The 24646-nt window shown below is 44.5% G+C and overlaps 1 protein-coding gene across 1 annotated transcript in view; it reads left to right on the forward strand.

Moving 5' to 3' along the window:
- Nucleotides 1-8783: 8783 nt before the first annotated feature.
- The window catches only part of LOC121442790 (A-kinase anchor protein inhibitor 1-like), a 52298-nt gene continuing 36435 nt past the window's right edge, over nucleotides 8784-24646 (forward strand). Inside the window, exon 1 of the mRNA XM_041644403.1 lies at nucleotides 8784-8932. Within this exon, the coding sequence (XP_041500337.1) occupies nucleotides 8917-8932 (16 nt within the window). The 5' untranslated portion in view covers nucleotides 8784-8916. The remainder of the gene's footprint in view (nucleotides 8933-24646) is intronic.

Below are 24646 nucleotides of genomic sequence, written 5' to 3' on the forward strand. Positions count from 1 at the left end.
ACTTACGGACGTACTCCTCATGGCTTGCTCACTCTGCTTTCTTATACTATCTAGGACCACCTCACAGTATAAGTATGAGGGATGGTACCACTCATGGTGAGCTGGTTCCTCTTATATCAAGTATTGATCAAGAAAATTTCCCTGACACAACACCTTTAATCCTAGTACTCACGGAGGCAGAGGCAGGCAGATCTCCGTGAGTTTGAGGCCAGTCTGGTCTACAGAGTAAGTTCCAGAACATTCAGGGATACATAGAGATACCTGTGTTATTCTTTTTTAAACACATGGTGGTGGGGGACTGATCCCATAAGGGGCAGCGGTCCCATGAGGGGCAGCTGGTCCCATGGGGGTTACAGATGCCTCAGAGGGTCCCCAAAGGACTCAGAGTTTCCCTTAAGCCTTGGCAGGTCTCCTGAGGTCTTGGTGGGGGGGTCCCTTTGGCATGCGGGTGAGAGACAAACAGATATGCCATGCAGAGGGAGAGATGGGTATAGAATTTATTTAGTGGGTTATAGAGGGGAAAGGGAATGGGGAAAGGGGAGATGGGGGAAGAAGAGAAAGAGGTTGGGGGGGGGAGAGAGAGAGAGAGAGAGAGAGAGAGAGAGAGAGAAGGTACCTCTTCAGAAGAGGGAAGATGAAAAAAGGGAGGGCACCAGCTGGAAGAGGCAGGAGGATCCTCTTGACTAGGCAGAAGGTAGGGGAGGGTTGGGAGTGGGCAGGGCTTGTTTCTTTGACGGACAGGGTACCAGATGACAGGCCAGACCAGCAGATCATAACACCCTGTCTTGAAAAACCAAAAAAAAAAAAAAAAAAGGAAAAAAGAAAAAGAAAATTTTCCCCACTGAATTTCCTACAGGCTAATCTGTAAGCATTTTCTTAATAGTGGTTTTCTAATCCCAGATGACCCTGCTTTGTATCAAGGTGACAAAAAAAAAAAAACAAAAACAAAAAAACACCCTAAACAGCACATAAGGCAATACTGGAAACTTCTATTTGTCATCAGGGAAACCCTTTGCATCATTGGGTCCAAATAGCCATGACACATTAGGCTTTCAGAGATGATGTAGAGAATGGTTTTGCTCCCATATAACAGTGTCCATCAGAAAGTAATTTCCTTAGCTATGTCCAATGTCCCATGATGTTGCAGTGTCACGTGGACGGCTAGAGATCCATGCCACTATCTTTGCACTTGTGGAGGAGATGCCATGTAAGATATAGGCGAGCAAGTGGTTTTATCAGTCATACTCAGCTTTGTCCCCTGCCCCCAACTTGTATTTAAATTCTGGCTTTAGCACAGACTGCCTGTATAACCTTTGCAAAGGTATTTAATCTATCTGTGCCTCAGTATGCTTGCCTTTCAAATAAAAACAATAACAGACGCACCACACAATCATGAGAGTTAAATAAGGTAAATCCAGGCAAAGAGATGAGCATAGCATTTGGCACAGTCCTTCGGTGTGGGGTGATTGACGGCTGTATACCTGAGATTGGGTTGGTGCTGAGGATGCTGCGGGGAAGGCTGCCTTCCTCTGCGTCCACATCCAGGATGACTCAGCGGCCCAGGGCTTCACTCTAATGGGTTTTCATGTCTCTGCCTGTTCTGCAGTCTTGTTATCCTAACTGAAACCAAACATCAAACTTTAAACACAAAATCCCTGTCTAGCCCTGTTTGCTTTCTTCTTTGTCATCAGGGAGCCAGAGTTTTGAACTTATTACTTATAGTGCAGAATGCCTTTTAATTTCTTTATTCCTTCCTCACCTTTCCTCCTCTACGAAGGGCTCCTTGATTTAGTGGCATTCTCTTTTGACCTTGCCATTCAAATCTTTGCTGGTCTCAGCTGGGTCTCAGTGTTCTCCACCCCCACCCCACCCCCAGCTCCACCTGGGATACTTAGTTTAAGGCACCTGTGAGCTTCAGTCTCAGCAAGAAGCCAACACTGAACTAAAACCCTTAAAAGCACTGGGTGTGTGGGTGCACCCCTCGCGGTCCTGAGTTCCTTGCTCGTGCTCTCTCTCCTTCTGCTCCTGATTTGGACCTTGAGATTTCTGTCCGGTGCTCCAATGTGGGTCTTTGTCTCTGTCTCCTTTCATCGCCTGATGAAGGTTAATATTCAGGAGGATGCCTATATGTTTTTCTTTGGGTTCTCCTTATTTAGCTTCTCTAGGATCACTAATTATAGGCTCAATGTCCTTTGCTTATGGCTAGAAACCAAATATGAGTGAGTACATCCCATGCTCCTCTTTTTGGGTCTGGCTTACCTCACTCAGGATAGTGTTTTCTATTTCCATCCATTTGCATGCAAAATTCAAGAAGCCCTTGTTTTTTACTGCTGAGTAGTACTCTAATGGCAATGGGTTTCTGATCCTACTGCACGTACTGGCTTTGTAGGAGCCTAGGCAGTTTGGATGCTCACCTTACTAGAACTGGATGGAGGTGGGGGTTCCTTGGACTTTCCACAGGGCAGGGAACCCTGATTGCTCTTCGGGCTGAGAAGGGAGGGGGACTTGATTGGGGGAGGGGGAGGGAAATGGGAGGCGGTGGCGGGGAAGAGACAGAAATCTTTAATAAATAAATAAATTAAAAAATCAGAGAAAATGGAAAAAAATGGTATTAGAACATATCATACAAATAAAGACCTAAGCAGCTGGCAAAAAAAAAAAAAAAGCCCTGGGTGTGGTAGCACATGCCTTTAATCCCAGCACTCAGGGGACAAAGGCAGGTGGATCTCTGTGAGTTTGAAACTGGTCTGGTCTACGTAGTCAGCTCCCGGATACTATACAAAGCTACATAGTGGCAGCCTATCTCAAGAAACAAAAAGCCCAAGAAAATAGACTATCATTTTTTCTTTGCCACATTTCTCCTTTTGTTTAGGAAAGTATTTTTTGCATTTGTTGTTTTCATCTTTTCTTCTTCGTTGCTGTTCTATTTCTTTCTCTTTGTCTCCCTCCATTTTTCTTTGTTATCGTTCCCACTGTCCATTTGAACATGACTGATTGTAGAACCTAGTTATAAATAGATTCACATGCTCAGAATTTAGTGAAAAAATTTATAAGGTCAACTCAGTTTTTGAAGATGAGTTGAATGTTGTCAGTTAGATGCTTCATTAAGAGATTTAATGAAGAGAGCTAATCAAGGTGGGTGGTGGTGGTATACGCCTTTAGTCTCAGCACTCAGGAGGCAGAAGCAGGCAGATCTCTGTGAGTTCGAGGCCAGCCTGGTCTACAGAGCAAGTTCACGGACAGGCACCAAAGCTATAGAGAAGCCCTGTCTCGAAAAAAAAAAAAAAAGAGCTAAATGTAGGACCCAGCCATGACAAGCTCAATAGAGGTTCCAAGTCTCAGTGGTTTACCATAAGGCAATACCTGGTTGATAAAGACCACAAACTGAGACCACCCAGGAACAGACCACCCAACGGAAATTCCTAACATTCCAACCGTTGTAGGCAGGATCACCTGCCAGCACACACCCATCGCTTTTCACCAGGACACCCCTAGACAAATGTCAGCCAACCAGGAGTTCTGAACCTTAGAAATCCCTCACCCCCACCTTTGCTACTAAAAAACCCAACCCTAAGTGAGCTCGGGGCTCTCTGACCACTCCAATACGATGGACACACAGAAAGTGCAAGCTTGCAAACTTGTATAAGAATAAAGGCTCTTTGCCTTTTACATACAGGACTCCGTCTCCTAGTTGCTTTTGAAGGGACTCCGTGATCTGGGCATAACACTAATCCAGCTGGTTTGATTATCATTGCTTTCATTTTATCTTCCACCCATACCATCCTTGCTATCTCATTTTTTTTCATCCATGGCTTGAATGGGTTTCACTTTCCAGGAAGTTGATCCATGCTATCTCATTTCCCACCCATGCCTCCTAGACTGTCTCATTTTCCATCCATGTTATCTAGTGGAATAGACAGTTTTGCTTTCAGGAGTATTTTACCTACAGAAATGAGTATGGGCTGATAGGTCACTGACAGGGGAAAAGGGTTTTCAATGAAGTTGACGTTCTCCAGGAAATTATTCATTTTCTGCGAGCACAATGTAAAACTTTAACTTTTCCAATATAATTTATCCAATATGAAGGTTTCGCTGTTTCCCTTTCAGAAGCTATGATGAGTTCCCATTTTAAAGTGTCTCACAGGGCTCATAAACTGGCTCATAAATGTAAACCTGCAAAGGCATTACTCTGCATCCTTCAAGCCTGAAAAATGCCTTAACATTTCCTAATGTCATTATTTTCCTTTATTCCATCTTCTCTCCTCCCCTTATTGCTCTCTGATGATGTCTTTCTTTTTGCTGTGTCGTTTTGCTTTAGTTTTCTTGTGTCTTTACAGACCAGAAAGTATAACAATCAGTTTTCTGTGCCTTCTTCAGTTCTTATTCCTGTGTCTCAGTAGCACATACGCATTCCCTTTCATTGTGCTTTCCATCACCCCCTGTCCTTCCTTCGGGCCAACTCAACAGCTTCAAGTGACTTTTAGGAGAGGAAGAATGTTGTTCATTCCCAGCATCTTATTTCTGTAATAATTCAAAACTGGTATGCTCAGACATTTTGGAAAGAACTATGGCTTAATTTCTCATAATGAAAATGCCTCTTTTCAATCTACATCAATAGTTCCCTGAGGTGAACAATTATTTTAAAGTCTAGTTGATTGGATAATGTATTTAAAATGAGTATTGCGTGAGAAGAATCAGGGTTTGTCTGGAACCACATTGCCCCACTATTGGGGGCCTAGGTGTGTTCTGGAAAGGGATTGTAACATTTTCTACTTGTCAAAGCTCTAGTGCAGAGTAGAAGAGAAGCATGATAAAGGAAGGTCTGGAGAAACCCAAGAGATACAGCTCCAGGTGGCCTGCAGTGAATTTTTTCCAGAATCTATTATTTCGCATTTGTGTATCCCAAGTATTCTGCTTCTTACTTAGTAATGTTTCCATGTAGCCGGGTGGTGGTGGTGCATGTCTTTAATCCCAGCACTCGGGAGGCAGAGGCAGGCAGATCTCTGTGAGTTCGAGACCAGCCTGGTCTACAAGAGCTAGTTCCAGGACAGGCTCCAAAACGACAGAGAAACCCTGTCTTGAAAAAGCAAAAAAAAAAAAGTTTCCATATGTATTATCAGCCAAAAACTCTCCCAAGTTCCCAATAGCTTTGGTGAGGTGATCGTCCTCTACATGTACCTCTTAGCCCTTCCAGAGCCTTGCCAAGCACCTCTGGAAGGGAGAGTGCCCAGTGTGATGGACTCAGTGCTGGAATTGAAAGTTGGGCATCCATTATCGCTTGCTTACTGTCTTACATTTTATTGCTGCTTCCATTACTGAGCAGAAATGACTATGAAAGTCAGAGTATGGTAGATGGTAGCAATGGGTCCCTCGTGGGTAGAATGGCCGTCTGAGTAGAGTGAGCTGCCATGCGTGGAGGTGTTCAAACAGAGGCAGAGGGAAAAGACACCAAGAACTCAAGCTTCAGCTGTCGGGTAAGTCTGGGCAAACGATCTGTCAAGGACTCTGGCTCCTATTATGGTAGACTAAAAGGGAAGAACCATCATACTGGGTATTCACTTATTAAATATATCTTTTATATCAAGATGTGACGGGAGGCAGAGGCAGGTGGATCTCTGTTCGAGGCCAGCCTGGTCTACAAGAGCTAGTTCCAGGACAGGAACCAAAAAGCTATGGAGAAACCCTGTCTCGAAAATCAAAAAAAAAAAAAAAGATGTGAAGATATTAAAATCTAGAAGCTATATCAGAATAAGGAAATTAAATCAGCAGAATTATTGTGGGTGTGGTGCAAATTAGAGGTAATGTTGAGTGAGATGTGCAACTGAAATCTTTGGAAGAAACCAAGGCATCACTGAAGTAACTTGGGTTTTTAAAGAACAATACTAATTGTCGTGACTAAACTATATACAGGAGCTGCAATTATATTTTGGCAGTACAGCCACTGCTGGCAATGTGTGAGGCCCTGGAATGATCCTCAGTAGAAGTAACACACACACACACACACACACACACACCCTTTGACTAAAAACATACTTGTCTGGCTGAAGGCTTTACTCCAGCCCCTGGCATCCATATGTTCAAAAAGTCTGGAATGTTTGTTAGGATGGAAATTCTATCCCTAGCCCCCTTCCCTGGAGCTTCCTCAGTACAGACTCCGCCCCTAAAAAAGCTCACCAAACGATGGCCCCTCCCACAGATGCGCAGGACCACTCCCACAGGGTATTTAAACTGCCCTCAGAGAACAAACGTGGTCTTCTGGTCTTCCTTTCTTTTCTCCTGCCTGAGGGGCTGGAAAGCCATCAGGAGCGTTTGTATTCATTAAACCTGGGCTTTTTCTAATTCTGCCTTATTTGGTCTGATTCGGACGGATTATTGCTTCAGTAGAGACGCTTATTGGGGTGAAGCAACTTTTCAGTACTGTCTGTCTTCTAGCTGGATAGCAGTGTGGTATTTGGTTGGGGGAGGGCAATGAGGAGGTGATTCAGGAAAGGACAGGGTCTGTAACTCTTATGGAGGAAGATGGGCTGAGAATCGTTGGTTAGCATTGATCTGCTGTTCTGGTTTCTGTTCAATTGTATTCCATATAATTGTCACTTTGGGCTCATGAAAAAGAGAACACATGGATCCGTCTTCAGACACGCTTCTATTTATTTATTATGATTTAAACCCCCCTGCTATTCTGGCTACTGTCTAGTCTAGCATTCTGTGGGACTTTGTTCCTTTTCTGTTTAATGCTTAAAAAGATAAGTTTTGGTTTGAGGGAGGTGTAAGTACTTTTTTTTTTTTAAATGCTGGTATGCCTGCTACCTGGCTACTAGAGGATAGCACAAGGGCCTGCAGAATGGACATTACCTGAAACTGATGAGAAATGAAGACTCTCGGGATCTACAGTAGCCTAGTGACTCACTGCCTGCAGTTTAACGCGATCCCCATGGGACTCACGGGCACATTAGCATCCATGAGGCACCAATCTACTAATTTCTTTCCCCAGGGTGTCAGTGATTTTTGGAATGAGTTTAATTGGGTCATACTTCTCTCTCTCTCTCTCTCTCTCTCTCTCTCTCTCTCTTTTTCTCTCCCTCCTCCCCTCTCTTTATTAAACGGGGTCTCACTGTGTAGCTCTGGCTGTCCTGGAATCGCGAGATCTGCTTGCCTCCCAAGTGCTGGGATTAGAAACACACACCACCACACCAGACCCCCTTACTTTTTCTTAAACTCAACTCACAATCCATATTTCAGAGAGTTTACACAGCAAACCTTCCAGCTACCTTTGTCCTTATAGACAGATAAGACGAGAAATTGGGTGATGTATCCAAGGTCACACAGTGAGTAAATGGTGAAGGTACCGAGGTGGCACCGTGGTGCTGAAACAAGAGAGGTCAAGAATCTTTGGTCCCGGGGCGTGAGTGTAACTTTGGGGTATGAGAGGTTTCCATCCCTCCGTGCCTATCATTTATCCTGCCCACCAGCTGTCTTGAGGCAGTCACCATCTGTTTCAGCCTGTATGGCACCAGGCGCTAAGAGCGGTTCTTGTTGTATGGTGTTGAAGCTGCCCATCTGCCTTTACAAACGCTGTAGTTCAAAAGCTGTGAAACCGTTTGTATTTTCCACCTGCTATGGCTTTGAGCAAACCCAGCGCCAGCCTGGCTATTCGAACACTTACCTTTGCCAAAGCAGAGTAGAGCTCATGGCTCCAACCAAATTGTTAATACGGTGTGTTCAGAATACCTAGACTGTTTCCAGAGAAAGGTAAAGAATGCCCAAAGATCTCCAGAGACTGCTCTGACGGCCTTTGCGCTTGGGCAACCTCACTCAACGGCAGACATGGAGGCTAAAAGCCAAGGCAAGTGGATCCTTCCGTGGTTTGACTCTGGCATCAGAACCCACACGCACCTGCTGCAAGCTGGTGACATCTAATATGGGTTGCCCACATCGCACAGATATTTTCTAGTGAGTAATGGATTAGGAACCTGCACAGAACAGCCGGTACGTCCTGGTATCTTTAGGGTGGAGCCAGGTGTGAAGAAAGGGAGTAGCTACCAACTGAGCTAGTTCTGGGCAAGCGTTTGGGTTTGTAATCCATCTCAGGGATATGTTGGTTCTGCGGAAGTTTGAGTTTGTACAAGACCTGTCTAATCTGGACTTTTCCTTTGCCCTGGCTTTTGCCGTTTTCTCCGGAGGCTGTGACCTTGAGAACCTGCAATTACGGGAGTTGACCGAGCTGTCACCCGGGAGCAGGGCTCATTAGAGGCGCCCTCCTCACGCACTCTGCAGTCATCCTGGTTTCCTCCTTTGGCTCTCTTGCTGACATTTGGAGAGGCCTGGGACAGCCAGAGAAGTCGCAAACACCAAAGATGGGTTAACTTGGCGGTCCCTGCCTTCTGTTCAGAGAACTCAGACTCCGAGAACTCAGATTTAGTTAGCCTCTGGAGTAAACTCCAGTGCGACGTGGAGAAAGGGGCAAACTCATCTTAAATGTCAGCCCGGCATCCCTGGGGGTGAGTGACAGCAGGTAATTAGAAGCAATTAGTCGTGCCCCTGTCGGGAAACCGGGCAATTACCTTTCTCTCTGGCTTCCTCTTCCGTCCTTCCTGTTCGGATGAAAGCGGTAGAAGCGCCCTGCTCCCTCAGCGGCAGAACGCCGAGCTGGCTCGGGGACCAAGGATGAGCTGAGCCGGCTTGGGTCTCCTCCTCCCGCCAGCGGCGCAGCGGTGCATTGTGGAGGCAGCGCGCGCCCAGCGCTGAGCCACAGCCCGGGACCGCGCGCGGGGAGCTGTCCGAGGTGCTGACCGTCCCGCCCGCCCGCGGCCCGCGCGCCCGCCTGCTCCGGTTCGCGCGTGGATCCTTGTCCCCGGGCGGCTCCCGCCCTCTGGCTGGCCCACTTGTCTGAACCCAGCGAAGTGGCTGAGGGAAGTCATGGTATTCGCTCCAGGTACTCTTACACCTTCTTTTCCCGCAGACGTCTAGGCGGGGAGCGGGGCGGGAGGCGAGCGCCCAGGGAAAGGAAAGGCCTTTAAGACGGCACGACGCGCATCGGAGTTGCGGTGGCCAGGGGTGGAAGAGCACCTAGTCGCCCCTCTCCCTACCCGCCCCAACTATTCCCCGGCAATCCCTAGCCTCTCCTCCTCACCATCCCACCTGAATCCCCGCACCCCAGTGAGCACCCAGCACCTTGGCAAGTGACCCCTCTCGCCAGAAGCACCGGACCTGCCCCGCGGACGTGCGGGCGGGGAGTTGGACAAAGGGTACTCGGCTTCGGGCTCCTGCAGTGGGAGTCTCTGCCGCTGCTGCTCCACCCCAGCCTCAGAGGTGGCAAAGTGACCCGCTTCCTCCGGGCCTCCCGAGAAAGAGGTCGGAGCCAGGGCAAGCAGGGCGAGCGGCCGAGGAGCGCTAGCTCTCAGGGTTTCGATCTGAAACTCTGTCCGGACTGCAGCAGGAGGCGGCGGCTACTGCGGCGCCGCGGGCTCTTGCAGTGCCTTTTGGGGGGCAGGTGGCGAAGGACCTTGGTCCTCTTGCTGCTGTAAAGGCTACAACTTGACCAGGAGTCAGAGTTATCTGAGGTTGATGTGTGTGCGTGGAGCAGGAGAGGCGAGGGGCAGAATGAGGGAATCCAAGGGAAAGCTGAAACGTGGACCATAGTCAGAGTTGACATTTTTAGACCTAAAGTTCGTCTGTCTGTCTGCCTGTGTTTTTATTTTTATCTTTCCCCTTTCTAACTTTTCCTCTCCTTTCCCTCTCCCCTGGCCCTCTTCTCCCCTTCTTTTTTATTTATTTTATTTTTAAGGCTGTACTTTTATTTAAGGGCAGTGGACAACAGGCAGCCGGAAACACACAGGGGTTGACTCTCTATAGATTCGTTAGGTATCTTTAATTTGAGAAACAGGTTTGAATATGTCCTGGCCAGGGAACCGGACACTGGAAAAGAAAAATAAAGCATTTCTAAAAGGAAGGAATTTGATTTGGCTTTAAAAAATGATCGCTGAAATAAAACAAGAGGAAGTTGTCCATCTGTCGACGACCCTCCACCGCATGTCCTCAGGAGGCTAGCTCAGATGGCAGGATCCAGTCTATCTTAGCTCCAAGTTACCACAGGTAGTGTAGGAGAGTAGCAGCTCTCAACCTGTGGGTCGTGACCCTCCTTGGGGGAGCTCACAGGACCCTGTCACAAGGGTCACATATTAGATATCCTGCATATCAGTTATTTACATTACAATTCATAACTGTAGCAAAATTACAGCTATGAAGTAACGAGAATAATTTTATGGTCGAGGTCACCACAACATGAGGAGCTGTTAAAAGGGTCTCAGCATTAGGAAGGTTGAGAACCCCCTGCTTTAGAGGAATGCCCAAGAGTCCTTCTCCTTCCCAAAGCAGGTAACTCAAGGGGAGTGCAGTGGAGGCTGGGTATGTGAGGGACAGACAGGCAGTCCAGGGTCAGTGAATTGGGAAGAAGCTTGGGTTTCCATTTCCAACCTCAGAAAACACTTAGCTTCCTTGCTGGCATCTCATTGTGACTTTAGGCACCGTGCAAAGTGAGTACACCTAGCTTTACCACTTCCGTGGAGGTTGATTCCAGACAGTCTGGCCAGGCTGAGCTGAAGCTGTCTGCCTTCAGCCTCTGCCTGTTTCACCAAGTCTTTGGAGTCTTTCCTCCTGAGGCGTCACCCCCCCCCTCCCCCAGCTACAGAGGTGGAGGCAGAGCTGTGTCTGGTGCTATGGCTACGGATAGGATAGGATGCTAGCTAGACATTTTCTCTACAAATGAAGGGGTGGGGGCAGGGTAATGCATGACAGACCCTTTCTGGAGGGGCAGTCTGGGTTCAAGCAACTCACGATTTGAGCAGGAGCTGGCCTTCCCGTTTAACTTTCAAGTTTGTAGTTTCTGTTGATTGCTGTGGAGGAAATAGTGATGATTCATATCTGCCCAAAAAAATTCAGAAACTGGCCTGAATAGGACAGGTGCAGAAACGTGGAAAACGTTCCTCATGTCTCCCCCTTGCCCCAATTTTGAGGTTTTCTTGAAAAGTACAAGCATTCGGGAGCTAAGAATATCTTATCGCCATTGAGCTTCCTGCCCATGCGCTTCCGAACCCTGTGGTTCCATCATTCTGGAAGGAAAACAGTAGAGTGATTGATTTCTGAACGCCATTAAAACTTCACTGTTGGTTTGTTATTCTTCCAAATCACGGTAGACTGGGACTCTACACATTTTTTTTTTCTCTCTGAGTTAAGGAGAATGTTTCCCATCACACTCCTCCAAGCTAACCTAATACGCCAAGGAGACTCATTAACTATGATTACTCAAAAATTAGCAACCAGCCAATCCTAAAATTGGTCTAGTGTGTATTGTGTTCTTACTGGATTTTCACAGAAGTAAACAGGCGCCCTGGGTTCTAGCTCTGGCCTTGTTTCTGCAGGCTTGACTCTCTCTCTGCCTACCTCACACGCAAAGGGGAAAAGCAAAGCCACTTTCAGGCTAGCAATGCACCAGGATGGAGCTCTGTGTGACCGTAGTTAGAAGTTGCTCTTGCCATTCGCTGTGAACCACGTGTGCATTTTAATGTCTTGGTATCTATGCATCGGAAGAAACAAGGTTTCGGTTGGGCAAGAGCCTTGAGTAGTTTTCCTCAGTTTGACTAGAACAGAAAAATAAATTCCACATATTTCCTTTCTCTTACATGATTAATAAACATTGTAACTTAGGAGGATTTAATTAAGTTGTATTTCTCGTGCCTCGTATGGCAGGTACACAAAGCCAGTGAGTGAATGAGCAGTAAGGCATATCAATTTCTCTGCTGGGACTGACAGAACACCCTCAAACAGAGGTTGAGCCATGGGTCACATGGGTAAAAGAAGCCTTGTGTTTCTTTCCCCATTCATTCTGTTACCGTCTCTGAAGTAACAGAGAACTGAAGTTAAAAATATTTCCATAGCAGTGCGAGAAACTTTTCAAGTGTGAATGACCACGCCAGAAGGGAGACATCACTGATGCACCAATATGGAAAGGGACTTTGTTTTCCATTTGTGATGCTAAACTGACCCACGTCACCTGTCTGTGGGCATAGCAATAGCTACTGTTTAGGAAGTGGGAAAGTACTGTATGATTTCTGGACTTCCACGCAGTGTCTCAGGTGTTTGGAGTAGGGGTATCTTGTAGGAGGATTTTTCTGTCCCACCTTTCAGCTCCCAAATAACCACACAGAGACTTCTTAATTATAAAAGCTTGGCCAATAGCTGACATTTTTTTAATTAAATTTTAAATTTTATTTTACATACCAACCAACCAGGCTTGTTTTTAACTAGCTCATATAACTCATATCTTTTCATCTATGTTCTTTCACATGGTTCAGTTACCTTTACTTTGTAAAGGCTGTGCTGCTTCCTCTCCACCCGGTTGGTGACTATGCCCTTTTTCTTCCAAGAGTTCTCTCTGTATGACTCTCCTGCCTAAACCTCCCTGTCTAGCGAATGGCCATTTCTCTTTTTTATTAAGCCAATCAGAAGGCACCTTGGCAAAGACACATCTTCACAGTGTACAAAAGATTATCCCATAGCAGGTATCATAGTGTTCTTGTCTATTTATAGAAAAAGGCAAAGTGGAAGAAGAAAGAGAGACCACTGGCCAATTGTGTTAAAGTTGGCAAAAGGGCAGTAGAGTGTATTTCTTGGCTTTGTTCCAGCATGGAAAAAGAAGGTACACTCACAAATTCAAGTCTCCTCACTACCATGTTGTTTTGACATACATACACACACACACACACACACACACACACACACACACACACACACCACATCTATATCCCCAAATCAGAGTAATCTAATGAGAAGTAGAAATGAGGATGGGAGTGAGCAGAGGAGTTCCCTTCGTCTCTGGGCGACGCTGCTTCTGCCAGCGAGTACCATACACTTCAGGAATTAACTCACCTCTCTTGTGGATGGGCTTCATATAGGCTGCACTTATTTGGATCTGATTCAAGTTGGATCCTGTGCTAACAAAAAATATCTTTTCTCTTGCACACAAATGATGTAAGGTATAATAATGAAGATTTCATAAGGACATAAAATAGTGTAATTGCAAGCATTTAGTTAGGCAGACCCTGACATTAAGCTGTGTTTGGAGAACATTTAACAAGCACAGTATTTCTACAGCCAGCGGCCAAGTATATTTAAAAAAATATTTATTACAAGGTAGCTATAGCCTTTATACACGCACATAAATCTATCAATTTAAATAAAGTGATGAATAAATTATATAGCACACTGTCTTAACTGTCAGGTTTATAATCTGCCAGCCTTATGAATTCTTTTCTGTTACTATAGTCTTTTATTTTTTAAATTTAACTTTATTTTATGTGCATTGGTGTGAAGGTGTCAGATCCCCTGGAACTGGATCTCCAGACAGTTGTGAGCTGCCATGTGGGTGCTGGGAATTGAACCCGGGTCCTCTGGAAGAGCAGTCAGTGCTCTTAACCGCTGAGCCATCTCTCCAGCCCCTACTATAGTCTTTTAGAAACATATTCGTTACTTTAAAATTAATATACACTACATTTGATTTTTTGCATATGGTTGAATGAGTTCAAAAACATGCATAGACTCACGTAATTGCCACAGAATACCTTCAACACACTAAAATTTTATTCTCTTGTTTCCCTTTTCAGTCAGCGCCGTCCCCGTTTTTCCCCGAGTTTATCACAGATGTGTTTTCTATCCCTCAGCATTTGCATTGTTCAGAATGTCCTATAATTGGAATCACATTGATTCCAATTAGCCATTGATGCCACACCAACAGAAACTACAGACCATATGGCTTATAAAAGATGGAAGTTCATTCCCTACAAATTTAGAGGCTGGGGAGTCTAAGACCAAAGTATGGCAGATTGGGGTCGGCGGATCTCCTGTGGACAGTCACCTTCTTACTGTGACCTCACAAGGCGGAGCATGACCTTCATGAATGACACCAGTGTTATGGAATATTATTTTAAGATGTGTTACATTTGTTTGTGCGGTGGATCATTTGTTTTAATGATGCAAAGATGTGCTGTATTCCTTTATGTTGCATTTGTTTAACTCTGTGAAGCTGTGTTACTTTGCCTGTCTAAAACACCTGATAGGTCTAATTAAAAGCTGAACGGCCAATAGTGAGGCAGGAGAAAGGACAGGTGGGGCTGGCTGGCAGAGAGAATCAATAGAAGGAGAAAAAGAGCCAAAGGAGATCAATGAACGAAAAAGGAGAAGAAGAGGGCTGCAGGGGACAGCAACCCAGTCATACAGCCAGACTTTGAATAAGAAGGAAAGAAAAGATATAGACAAAGATAAAAGCCCAGAGGCAAAAGGTAGATGGCATAATTTAAAGTTAAGAAAGCTGGTTATAAACAAGCCAAGCTAAGACTGGGTGTTCATAAAAAAAATAAGCCTCCATGTAATTTATTTGGGAGCTGTGTGGCGGGCCGTCCAAAGAGTAAAGAGTAAAAAACAATGAACTACACACCAGTTCCATTATGAAGGATCTATGGGAGACCCCTGGCATTTGGATATATGGCTTCTGCTTCCCCAACTGAAAGACATTTAGGCTATATCCAGTTTAAGGGAGTAATGAATAAGGTTGTATTAAATATCCACATGTGTTTGTGTCCTATATTTAATTTGTTTGAGGCAAATATACCAGGTTGTGAATGCTGGGGCTTATAGGAAGTTAAACCTCAGCTGCTCTCTTGAAAACTAGTTTGATTTCAAGGCCATCATTAATCCATGAGAAATCTCCATTCTCCTCTTCCTCACCATTCTAATAGATGTGTAATAGTGCACAGAATGATTCAATGTGCATCTCCCCGAAGACTGATGACTGTGGACCTTTCAAATATTTTTGTTTTTATTTATTTTTTATAGTGTGTGTATGTAAGTGTGAGCACATGCATGTGTGTATGTATATATGTACGTATATAGGTTTGTGTATACCTGTGCATGTGTGTGTGTGTGCGCACATGTACACAAATGAAAGTCAGAAGATAAATTTCAGGACTACGTTTTATTGGTTTTCTCCTTTTACCATGTGGGTCTTGGGGTTCGACCTCAGGTTGCCGGACTCTGTGAACAGCATCTTTTCCTGATGAACCATTTTTGCCCCCTGTTCGTGGATCATCTTTTCAAGAGCTTGTTTGCCAAGTGTCTACTTTCTTGATGCATCTGTTTAAATATTTTGTAATTTTTACAGGAGAATGTTTGCATTCTTGATGTTGGGTTTGGGAATGTCCTTGTATAAGCTGTTGTCAGATAGATAGATGATAGCTGAGTTTTTCATTCTTTCAACACTGTTTTCAAACTAATTTTTTAATATTAGAGGGGTTCATGTATTTTAATAGGCTGTATTTTATGGCATATCTAAGAACTTTTGCCTAATTAAAAGTCTTCAAGATTTTTTTCTCACAAGTTTTATAATTTCATGCCTCTGATCTATTTTCAGTTACTTTTTAAAGTTGTTTATCCAGTTGTGGCAGTAAACCTATAATTTTGCACCCCGGAGGGGCTAGAGTTTATCAGATCATAGGAAGTTCCAGGGCAGCCTGGGTGCATTGGACCCTCTCACTCATTTTGTTCTTTTTGGTTAACATATAGTAGCTGAGCATGTCTGTGGGGCGCAGAATGGTACTTCAGCTTGTGTCTGCAGAATACTCTGGTCACTCCAGGGAAGCCGGCAATTCTGCCTCCCTCTGACTTTCATAGGTTTGGAGCATGAGTCCCTCTCTTCCTGGAAAGATGCGCAATAGGTCCGTGTGAGCTACAGCCAGCCCCACGGCGCTGTGGAGCCCTGGAGCCAAGGCCACCTTTTCAGCTGGGCTGTGATTCTCAGTATCTAGACTTTCATCCTTCACAGCCTTCAGTCATCACAATTTTATTCTCAGTTTACAGTGAGTCCTTAAGCTTCTGCGTCGGAGAGAGGATGTATGTTGCTTTCTTCCTGTGTCCGTCTCATTTTACTTAAAGTTAGCATCTTCCAATCTCATCAATTTTCCCGCTAACGACATATTTCATTCTTTTATTGGTGACTGATTAATATTCCCCATGTGTGTGTCTTTCCATCCCTCGTGTCTTCTCCAGTGTCCCGTTGGTGTTTATGATTCCTTTACTCCTCCTCCTCTTCCTCCTCCTCCTCCTCCTCCTCCTCCTCTTTTTCCTCCTCCCCCTCCTCCTCCTCCTCTTTCTCCTCTCCTTCCCCTCCTCCCTCTCCCCCTTCCCCTTCTCCTCCTTCTTGTTTTTTGTGACAGCATTTCTCTATGTATCTTTGACTGCCCTGAAACCCTGAAACTCACTCTTTTAACCAGGCTGGCCTCAAACTTACAGAGTCTGCCTTTGCCTCCCATGTGCTGGAATTAAAGGCGTGCACCACTACGGCTCGGTTTATGGGTATTCTTTCTATTTTGTAGACAGTTTGAGTAGAATTGGTCCCTCAATTTCTTTTTCCGAATCTTGATTTAGGAGTGTGTTTCTTAATTTCCAGTTATTGGGGGAGTCTCTAATTTCTTCTTCCTTTTTATTTCTAGTTTAATTCTATTATTAAACTAGGAAAAACCTTTCTATTTCAGTGGTGAAAGTTTTGTTTGCGATACACAATGTGTTTCATCTCAGCGAGTACCTCACATGCACTTGACAGTAAGCAAGCTTCGCTCTGTGAGGGTGGGTTGTTGTATGGTCGTCATGTGATATAGTGAGGGCTTCTTTGTTCTGGCCCTAGCTGATGCTGGCTCTACCGACCACCAGGACAGCAGCGCCTGCCACAAAACTTGTGGGGTTTCCCACCTCAAAAGTTATTTTTCTGTTTTTTAAAAAAGATTTATTTACTTTTATTTTATAAGGATGAGTGTTTTGATGGCTTGTATATGTACACCACTTATTTGTATGCCCACGGAGTACAGGAGAGGGCACTGGATCCCCTGGATCTGCAGTCAGAGAAAACAAACTGCCGTGTAGGTGCTGGGAATCAGTTCCCCCGAACTCTGTAAAAACTTTCAGTGCTTGTAACTGCAGAGCCTCTCTGGTCCACTTCTCTCTCCTTTTAAACTTGAATTTAAATTTTAGTATTTTAGTTAGTTCTTTGAGAATTGCATACAATACATTGTATTTTGATCATATCCACCTCCCCTTCAACTCCTCCAAGATCCACCCACCCAGCCATACCCACATAATTTGTGTCCTTAATATTACATATATTAAAAAAAACTATCAACTCCAATTTGCACTGCTTATATACACTTGTGTGTGAGACCATTCGCAGGAGCACAGACAATCTACTAGGGGCTGGACCACTAAAGTAAACCAACTCACATCGTTCTACAATCTATTTTGACAAGAAATGAGTCCATGTTTCTTTAATTTCGTAGTTGCACAAGATTATGGCTTTTCATTATTTATGGAGATTGGTCTACTTACTAAAACTTATCTGTAACTCCTAAATTAATGCCTAGGTATATACAAACGGTGAAAGAGCTAGGTCACCTGACATGTCCATTACCAGCTGAGGTTGAAGTTCCTAGCTTTTCAACTCTACCGCTATACAGTGGAGTGTTTTCCTCATCGTGGGACTTTTGGCTGGTGATATCAGTGTTTACATGGCCCTGAACATTCTGCTTAGATGCAATGTGGTGTCTGCAAGATTATAGATGCATTTTCAGAAGCTCCATTCCATGTCTATGCTGCAGGGCTGTTGTGTGGGCTCAGTGTTAACAAGTAGATCATACATATCAAATACTATGTCTTCGAGGAAAAGCACAAATCAAGGTTATGTGTTGATTAGTAGACAAAATGTCATAGAGGGTCAGAAGATGTAACTCTGTGTTTCCCTTCAGAGTGGCGGTCACAGAGTTGTTAATTCATTGTTTGCAAGGCTTTCTACAGGTGGACCATGGCCAATAATAATAATTGACTAAAATCTTTCATTCTTTTACATACTGTTTGTGTGTGTGTGTGGGGGGGGAGATAGGGCAGAGTCTCGACACAACCCAGGTGGGTCTCAAATTTGAAATCCTGCTTCATTCTCCCACCTGAGTGGCAGGATTAAAGGTACACAGTACCATGCTTGGCTTCGTTTTTGCTTTTAAACTGGCTTTTTCCATATTCAGTGTGGCCATCTTGGACACAGGGAATTACTGGTTTTGTTTTAATCTGATGTACTATCTTCAAGGTGAGTTAAGTCAATAGGACTAACTGCCTAGATGCCTTTCCTCCATAATTACCCCATTTTCGACTTCTCCATTACCACTTAAATTATATTCCATCATTTGGAAACTTGAGTCGCTATGAGTTTAGCTAACCAAAACAAAGGAAATAAACATCACCATCGTACAAAACAAATGCTAACATTTTATATGTAATTTCTAGCTTCCGTCTTCACGAACACTTTCTTTTTTTTTTTTAAAACAAAACAGCCCTGACGTAATATTTCTTGCTGTGATTGCTTGCCCCGTGTGCTGCCGTCAGCATCCAGTGCCCTGCAACTGTCTCCCCACATCTTACTTTCCTAAAAGATGGAGCTGAAGATTTTGTCTTCTCCTTTACTTCAGATGATGAATGTGAGACCCAGAAGCCGGAGGTTTAGGCTGCAGAACCAGGACCCAAACATGGGTCCACTTGGTTTGCTCCTGCAGCGTGGTTATGGAGTAGGTAGGATACAGCAGTAGTTTGAATACGTTTTTGAACTCGTGTATTTATTTTGAGTGCGTGCGCATGCACACGTGTGTAGGCTTGCACACACCAGGGTATTCCATTCTCTCCCTCTACCATGGCTCTGAGGATCAGATTCACGTCATCAGCTTGGTGGCAAGCACTTTCCCTGCTGAGTCATCTCCCTGGCCATTACTCAGCACAATTGCTTCTCTTTGGAGAGGGGTCTTCCCTATAGTAGAACTCTCTGAGTAGACAGAATATCTACTTTCAGATCTCATAAAAGACTGTCTTTGCATCCTTCCTGGGTTCCTCATCTCCCCAGCTGCTGCTCTCAATAAGGAAGAGAAGTTGGGTGGCTGAGCCTGCCTAAGCTTCAGCAGAGCAAACCGATTCAATCAATGTACATAGGGCATTCCCATGAACCCAGGGCCATTCCAAGACTCAGGATGAATGGCACAGGACAGTGTAATTGTGCTGACATTACAGATATTATGAGGACATTTCAGCTGCTCCATGGGAATTGCAATAGAAAACTGCATTGCTTGTTGTCGAAGTTTGAATTTGAGAACAGACGTGTCTGGTTTTCAACAATCTACTTCAGCCATCTCTGTACTTAATGTCATTGAGTAGATTATTTAGTCTTATTTTCTCATAAATAAATACCATAATATGTATTTTCCAAAGTTAAAAATAAAGTGAATGTGTCAACTATTAAAAACAAAGATGATATAGGATCAACCTAGGTGCTCATCAGTGGAAGGATGGCCGAAGAGAATGCATTCTTTGTACACAGTGGATATTTGTTCCCTACTAAATAAAAAAATCGAGTCATTGCAGTGGGCCATCATTTAACGTGAAACGAGCCAGACACAAGATGACAATATTGCATGTCTCTGTTGTAGCTGGAAGCATAACAATGTTGATCTGAGTTAAGATAGCCACTAGAAGAAGGGGTGGTATGGGGGCTGGAGAGATGGCTCAGTGGTTAAGAGCATTGCCTGCTCTTCCAAAGGTCCTGAGTTCAATTCCCAGCAACCACATGGTGGCTCACAACCATCTGGAATGAGGTCTGGTGCCCTCTTCTGGTCTGCAGACATACACACAGACAGAATATTGTATACATAATAAGTAAATAAATATTTAGAAGAAAGGGTGGTAGATATGGGAGGCAAGACAACAGACATGGAAAGAATGAACTTGCTGCCATTCCACAGATGCCTGGAAACCACAGTAAGCTGTTATATAGTCTATGGACACAGAGGGGAAAGAACCCAGAAGCTCCATGCACAAGGAGATGGACTGCACACTGACGGAGTGGGTTGAGCCTGATCACCAACAACGCAAGCTAGTAAAACGGAGGGACAATAGACCAAGTAGTAGCTGTTGCGGTCTTCACTGCTATTTTAGAGTTGGATTTTTATCAGTCTTGGGGACTCTTTCTGTGGAAGGAAGCTCACTTACCTGGGTGGAGATTATGAAACCTGAAAGCAGAATGCTTCACCAAGCTGAGTTGATGATAAAGCAGATGTCTGGGTGCATCTTGGGATGAATAAGTTATGAATCACGAAAAGCTGCTGTTTAGAGGCTAGCAGCTGCATGCTTGCAAGCAGATGGCCATCTCGCTGATCTGAATAATTCTGATCTTGTCTAAATTTAAAAGCTGACTGGGTTTAGGTACAGGGATGAATCCTTAAGAATACTGAGCAGCACAGGGGAGACGCTGTTCTGATGTGAACACCATACCCCGTGTTTCTAATATTTCACATCAAGTTATGGCAGACTTGTACATCAAGGTATCGTTCCCTATTTGGTGTCCATGATTTGCTTGAGAACTCGTTTCCCATCCTGTGGCTTTGTGCCCTAGCTGCTCACACATTCTTAGGTGCTATTCAGTGAACCCCATCTTTGGCATGATGTGACTGCTCTTAGGAAGAAAAAGCCACAGTAGCATATAGTGATATTTTGTTTATGATCTAACAAATAAAGCTTGTCTGAAGACCAGAGTGCGAAGCTAGCTGCACCAGTCAGCCATACAATCCCAGCAGCCACACTAGTTAGCCATAGAGGCTGGGCGGTGGTGGTGCACGCCTTTAATCCCAGCTCTAGAGAGGAGTATAAGATGGGATGAGACAGGAACTTGTTCTCTTTTCAGTCTGAAGATTTCATAGAGGTAAGAGCTCTCTAGTGGTTGACTGCTTTGCTTCTCTGATCTTTCAGCTTGAACCCCAATATCTGTCTCTGGGTATTTATTAGTCGTGCTACAACATTATTGGTGAGGCAGTCACACATCCCTCTCTAGCAGTTTGGAGAGGACCAAAGTTTAGAAATATTTACTCGCTAGATGGTTGAGTCCTCATCTCCACTCCTGTTCTAAACGATCATTTGTAGCGTACTCGGAGGCTTAGCCTCTTCCTTCTCGGTTAAGACTTTTCACTGTGGAGATGAATACAAGAGAAAATGAACACAAAGCAGGGAGCTTGCATTTGTGGGACAGCCTGTCACGTGCCAGACACATTGCGTGACTCTTTAAAGCAAGGGTAACCTTAGATAGGGACAGGTCAAACTACCACGTCCTTTAACCTGCAGCTGCCAGACTGCCTGCATCCACTGGGGTTGCAGCTGATTTGTTTGCTGAAATAAGTAGATGAAAATGAAACAATTTCTCCAATTCTCTTTAAAACGTATCCCCCCCCCCCCCCCCCCCGCAACTTAGACCAATAGTTCTTATGCTTCTCGAGAAACAAACGCAGATTCGAGTCAGTATTGCTTCCTGGGAGGAAACGGTGGTCTGTTTGGTAGTTAGAAAGGATACCTCTTTGTAACCCACATCTCGGGTTGGAGGAGAGAAGATATTTTTGCTTCCGTGGGATTTATTTTTAACATTCTTCGGTAATCTCTGCCTTTCTCTCCTTCCTCCTCTTTTAGACAAAGTCCTATCAAGTAGCCCCGGAACTTGCAATGTAGGTCAAGCTGACCTTGAACTCCGAGATCCACCATTCTGACTGTGGAATCCATCCAAAGGCAGCCCCTTAGGGATGCGCATCATCACATCCAGCCCTTTCTGTCTGAACTATACATTTTCATAAATAATAAAACTCTCTGCTGCGTCATCAGCAAGGTCTTAATGACCTACCCTGGAGTTTAGACCGAACTCCTTTTCCATAGCTCAGAATATATTATTTTACCAGATGATGAAGCTGTGCTACAAAAGTCAATAGATAGCAGTTATTTTACTCCAAAAAAGGACTTATATCAAAGAAGTCAGACTTTGAAGCTCCATTCGCTTTGCTATTCGTTTCATTCGTGCATGGAGCCCAATGGTAGTTGCAGGCATCTGAAGTGATCAAAAAGACAGGATTATAACCTCTGTTCTTACTGCCTTATAAAGGGCCAGAACTGTCAGCAAAAATCACATGAGCCCATCCTGAAGGGAAGAAAATAGCTGCCGTGGTGGTAACTCAGCTAGACTATCAGGGAGACCCAAAACTGTGTGTGGTGTGTGGTATTTTATGTCGATGGCGGCACGCACTTTTGATAATTTCACTATTTATGCAGTAAATTGCTCATCTTCTGTGAATCCTACAGTCTACTAGGCAGTGGACGGTGGAATGGTAATATAAAGGACATTACAAGTTAGAATTCTGTGTCTGGAGGTAAGAAGGTAAAGGGAGATCAAAGGAAGAATTGTTAGGAGCCACCTTTTTTGAGGGTGACTTTTGCCACAATCCTAACCGTGGTGGGTTCATATGTTCCAGGGTAGGGGTGTGAGGATTAATTAGAAATGTCAGGTAGGAAGAAGAGAGATAAGTAAGAAACACAGAGACGCAGGATAGTCACAGGAGAGCAACTCAGCAAATACTGAAGCCCGAATTCTTTAGTTCTGAGTTTATTTTTTTATGTTTATTTTTCTATACGCTTTTATACTCCAATATGGGGGGGTTTATAAAGACAAAAGACTGTTTTAACACGATGCAAAGGACAAACAGAAGAGTTAATTGCCCCAATACTTAAGACATCAAGCAACTGTTTCCTGAGTTAAGCATTCTGATGTTTATGCAGTGAACACACCCTAGACCAAGTCTGAAGGCAGCCACTTCTTAGGTCAAACCTCCTATTTCAAAAGAAGGAGCAGAAATAAGCTTGAGTTCCCTGACCTATGGTCAGAGTGGAACGGATCTACCCCTGTGGGCCATCTTAATGTCCGAAACACCAAATATCCACACCCTGTGTCAAGGTGTGCGGCCACACTTGTTGTTAATGACTTTGAGGAGGCAAAATAAACTCAAACTCTCTGACCTTTACATAAGGTGGAACAGGCTCACATTTTTGGGTCCTGACAAAGAATGCGTAATTCTATTGAGTGACAACTGTTTTGCCTGGGGCCCAATTCCCTTTGAGAGAGTAACTCTGGGGGAATGGAAAGAGGTGCAAGATCCAGAAAAACCTCTTCTCTTCTGTTGCCTCTCTTAGCACAGTTGAGCATCATTTGTGGATGCTAGAGTGGGGGGTGGGAAGACAGGGATGATGGCAAAGAGCCTTTTCCTTTATGTCTGTGTAGGTACACAATGCGCCCTATGAAGAATTGTACTATGTTTGAATAAGGGATGTTAGAGATTGAACCAAGGGTTTTGTGCATGCAAGAAAAACACTCTGCCAGTCAGACACAACCCAGCCCCAAGAAATGGTAATTGACACCGTTGAATGACCATGAAGACATCCTCAAGAAGGAGACACAGTCTTATAGAACAGGAGAGGTTCTCTACTTGGAGCAGGTATATTTGATTTGCCTCCTCATTCTGGCCCTGACAGAGGTAATTTTCCTTCAGTGACAATTGCTACTACCAGGGCAGGACAAATGCGCCCTAGGCTCCCTTTAAAGAGGCACCTCAAGCACAGGCAGGCGTAGCTGTCCTTTCATCCCTCTAAATAAAATTAAGCTGTACTTTCACCAAAAGTAGGAGAAAAAACAAGAAACATAAGAACATCTTAAGGGTGTCTCTCTGTAGGAGGATGGCACAGTCAGTAAAACGGTGGCATTACACACACAAGGACCTGGGCTCTGTCCCTAGGACTCATGTCAAAAGTCAGGAAGAGTGTCTTCTGTCTGTGACACAAGCACTGAGGAGCTGGGGACAGAAGGAGCTCTGGGCTCTGTGCCTCAGCCAGTCAGTAACCTGAAGGTCAGTGAGAGAACCTGGCTCTGACGGGATGGATCTTGTCCCTGAGGAGATGCTAGAGGCTGTCCTCAATCTGTCCCCCTCCACCTATGGCGCGTGACTCCGCCTACCCACAAACACTCACACACACCTGTAAACACAATACACCCACGCCTGTATTTACACATTCACACAAACACACTCACAAGCACTCCTGTCTCTCACACACACATTTTTGGATTCACACACTCACACAAACATACCCACACACACCACACACATACACACACACACACCACACACACACACCACACACACACACATCACCTTTGAAAAGGCCAGGAGTTTGATTTTTATCACAGGTAATTTACCTTAGTCCATGTTCAGCTTACCCAGTCACCCTTTGTGCTGTGGCTCAGGGTTTTCTGTGCTAAGAATTCGTTAAAATTCCCTGGGAATCTCGGGTTCCAACACAGGTCTGTAAAAAAAAAATTCCAGAGGTGTGCCCTATGTGTGAGCATTTTTAATGACTTTCCAGGCGAAAGGGAGTGCTATAGGGAAGTATCAAAGGATAGTACAGTGGGCAGACAGCTTCACGACTCTTCACCATCCTGTTTCTTGTAAGGTGCTGCCTGACGCCTATTGGATGCATGAATGAATGACCATCTTTCTGTCTTCCCATTCAAGTAAAAACTAAGTGTTGGCTCTATCCTTGCTTCCTATAGGGACCCTTGTACTAGGGCCCTGTACCAGTTAGAGGAAAAACTCTTGTGTGGTAGCTCTAAGGATTGCCAATATTTAGAGACCAGGAATGGTCTTGTCCCTCCTGCTTA

This window comes from Microtus oregoni, unplaced genomic scaffold, assembly GCF_018167655.1.
Source record: "Microtus oregoni isolate MIOR12 unplaced genomic scaffold, Mior012 000095F_ref0000231, whole genome shotgun sequence".
Lineage (NCBI taxonomy): Eukaryota > Metazoa > Chordata > Mammalia > Rodentia > Cricetidae > Microtus > Microtus oregoni.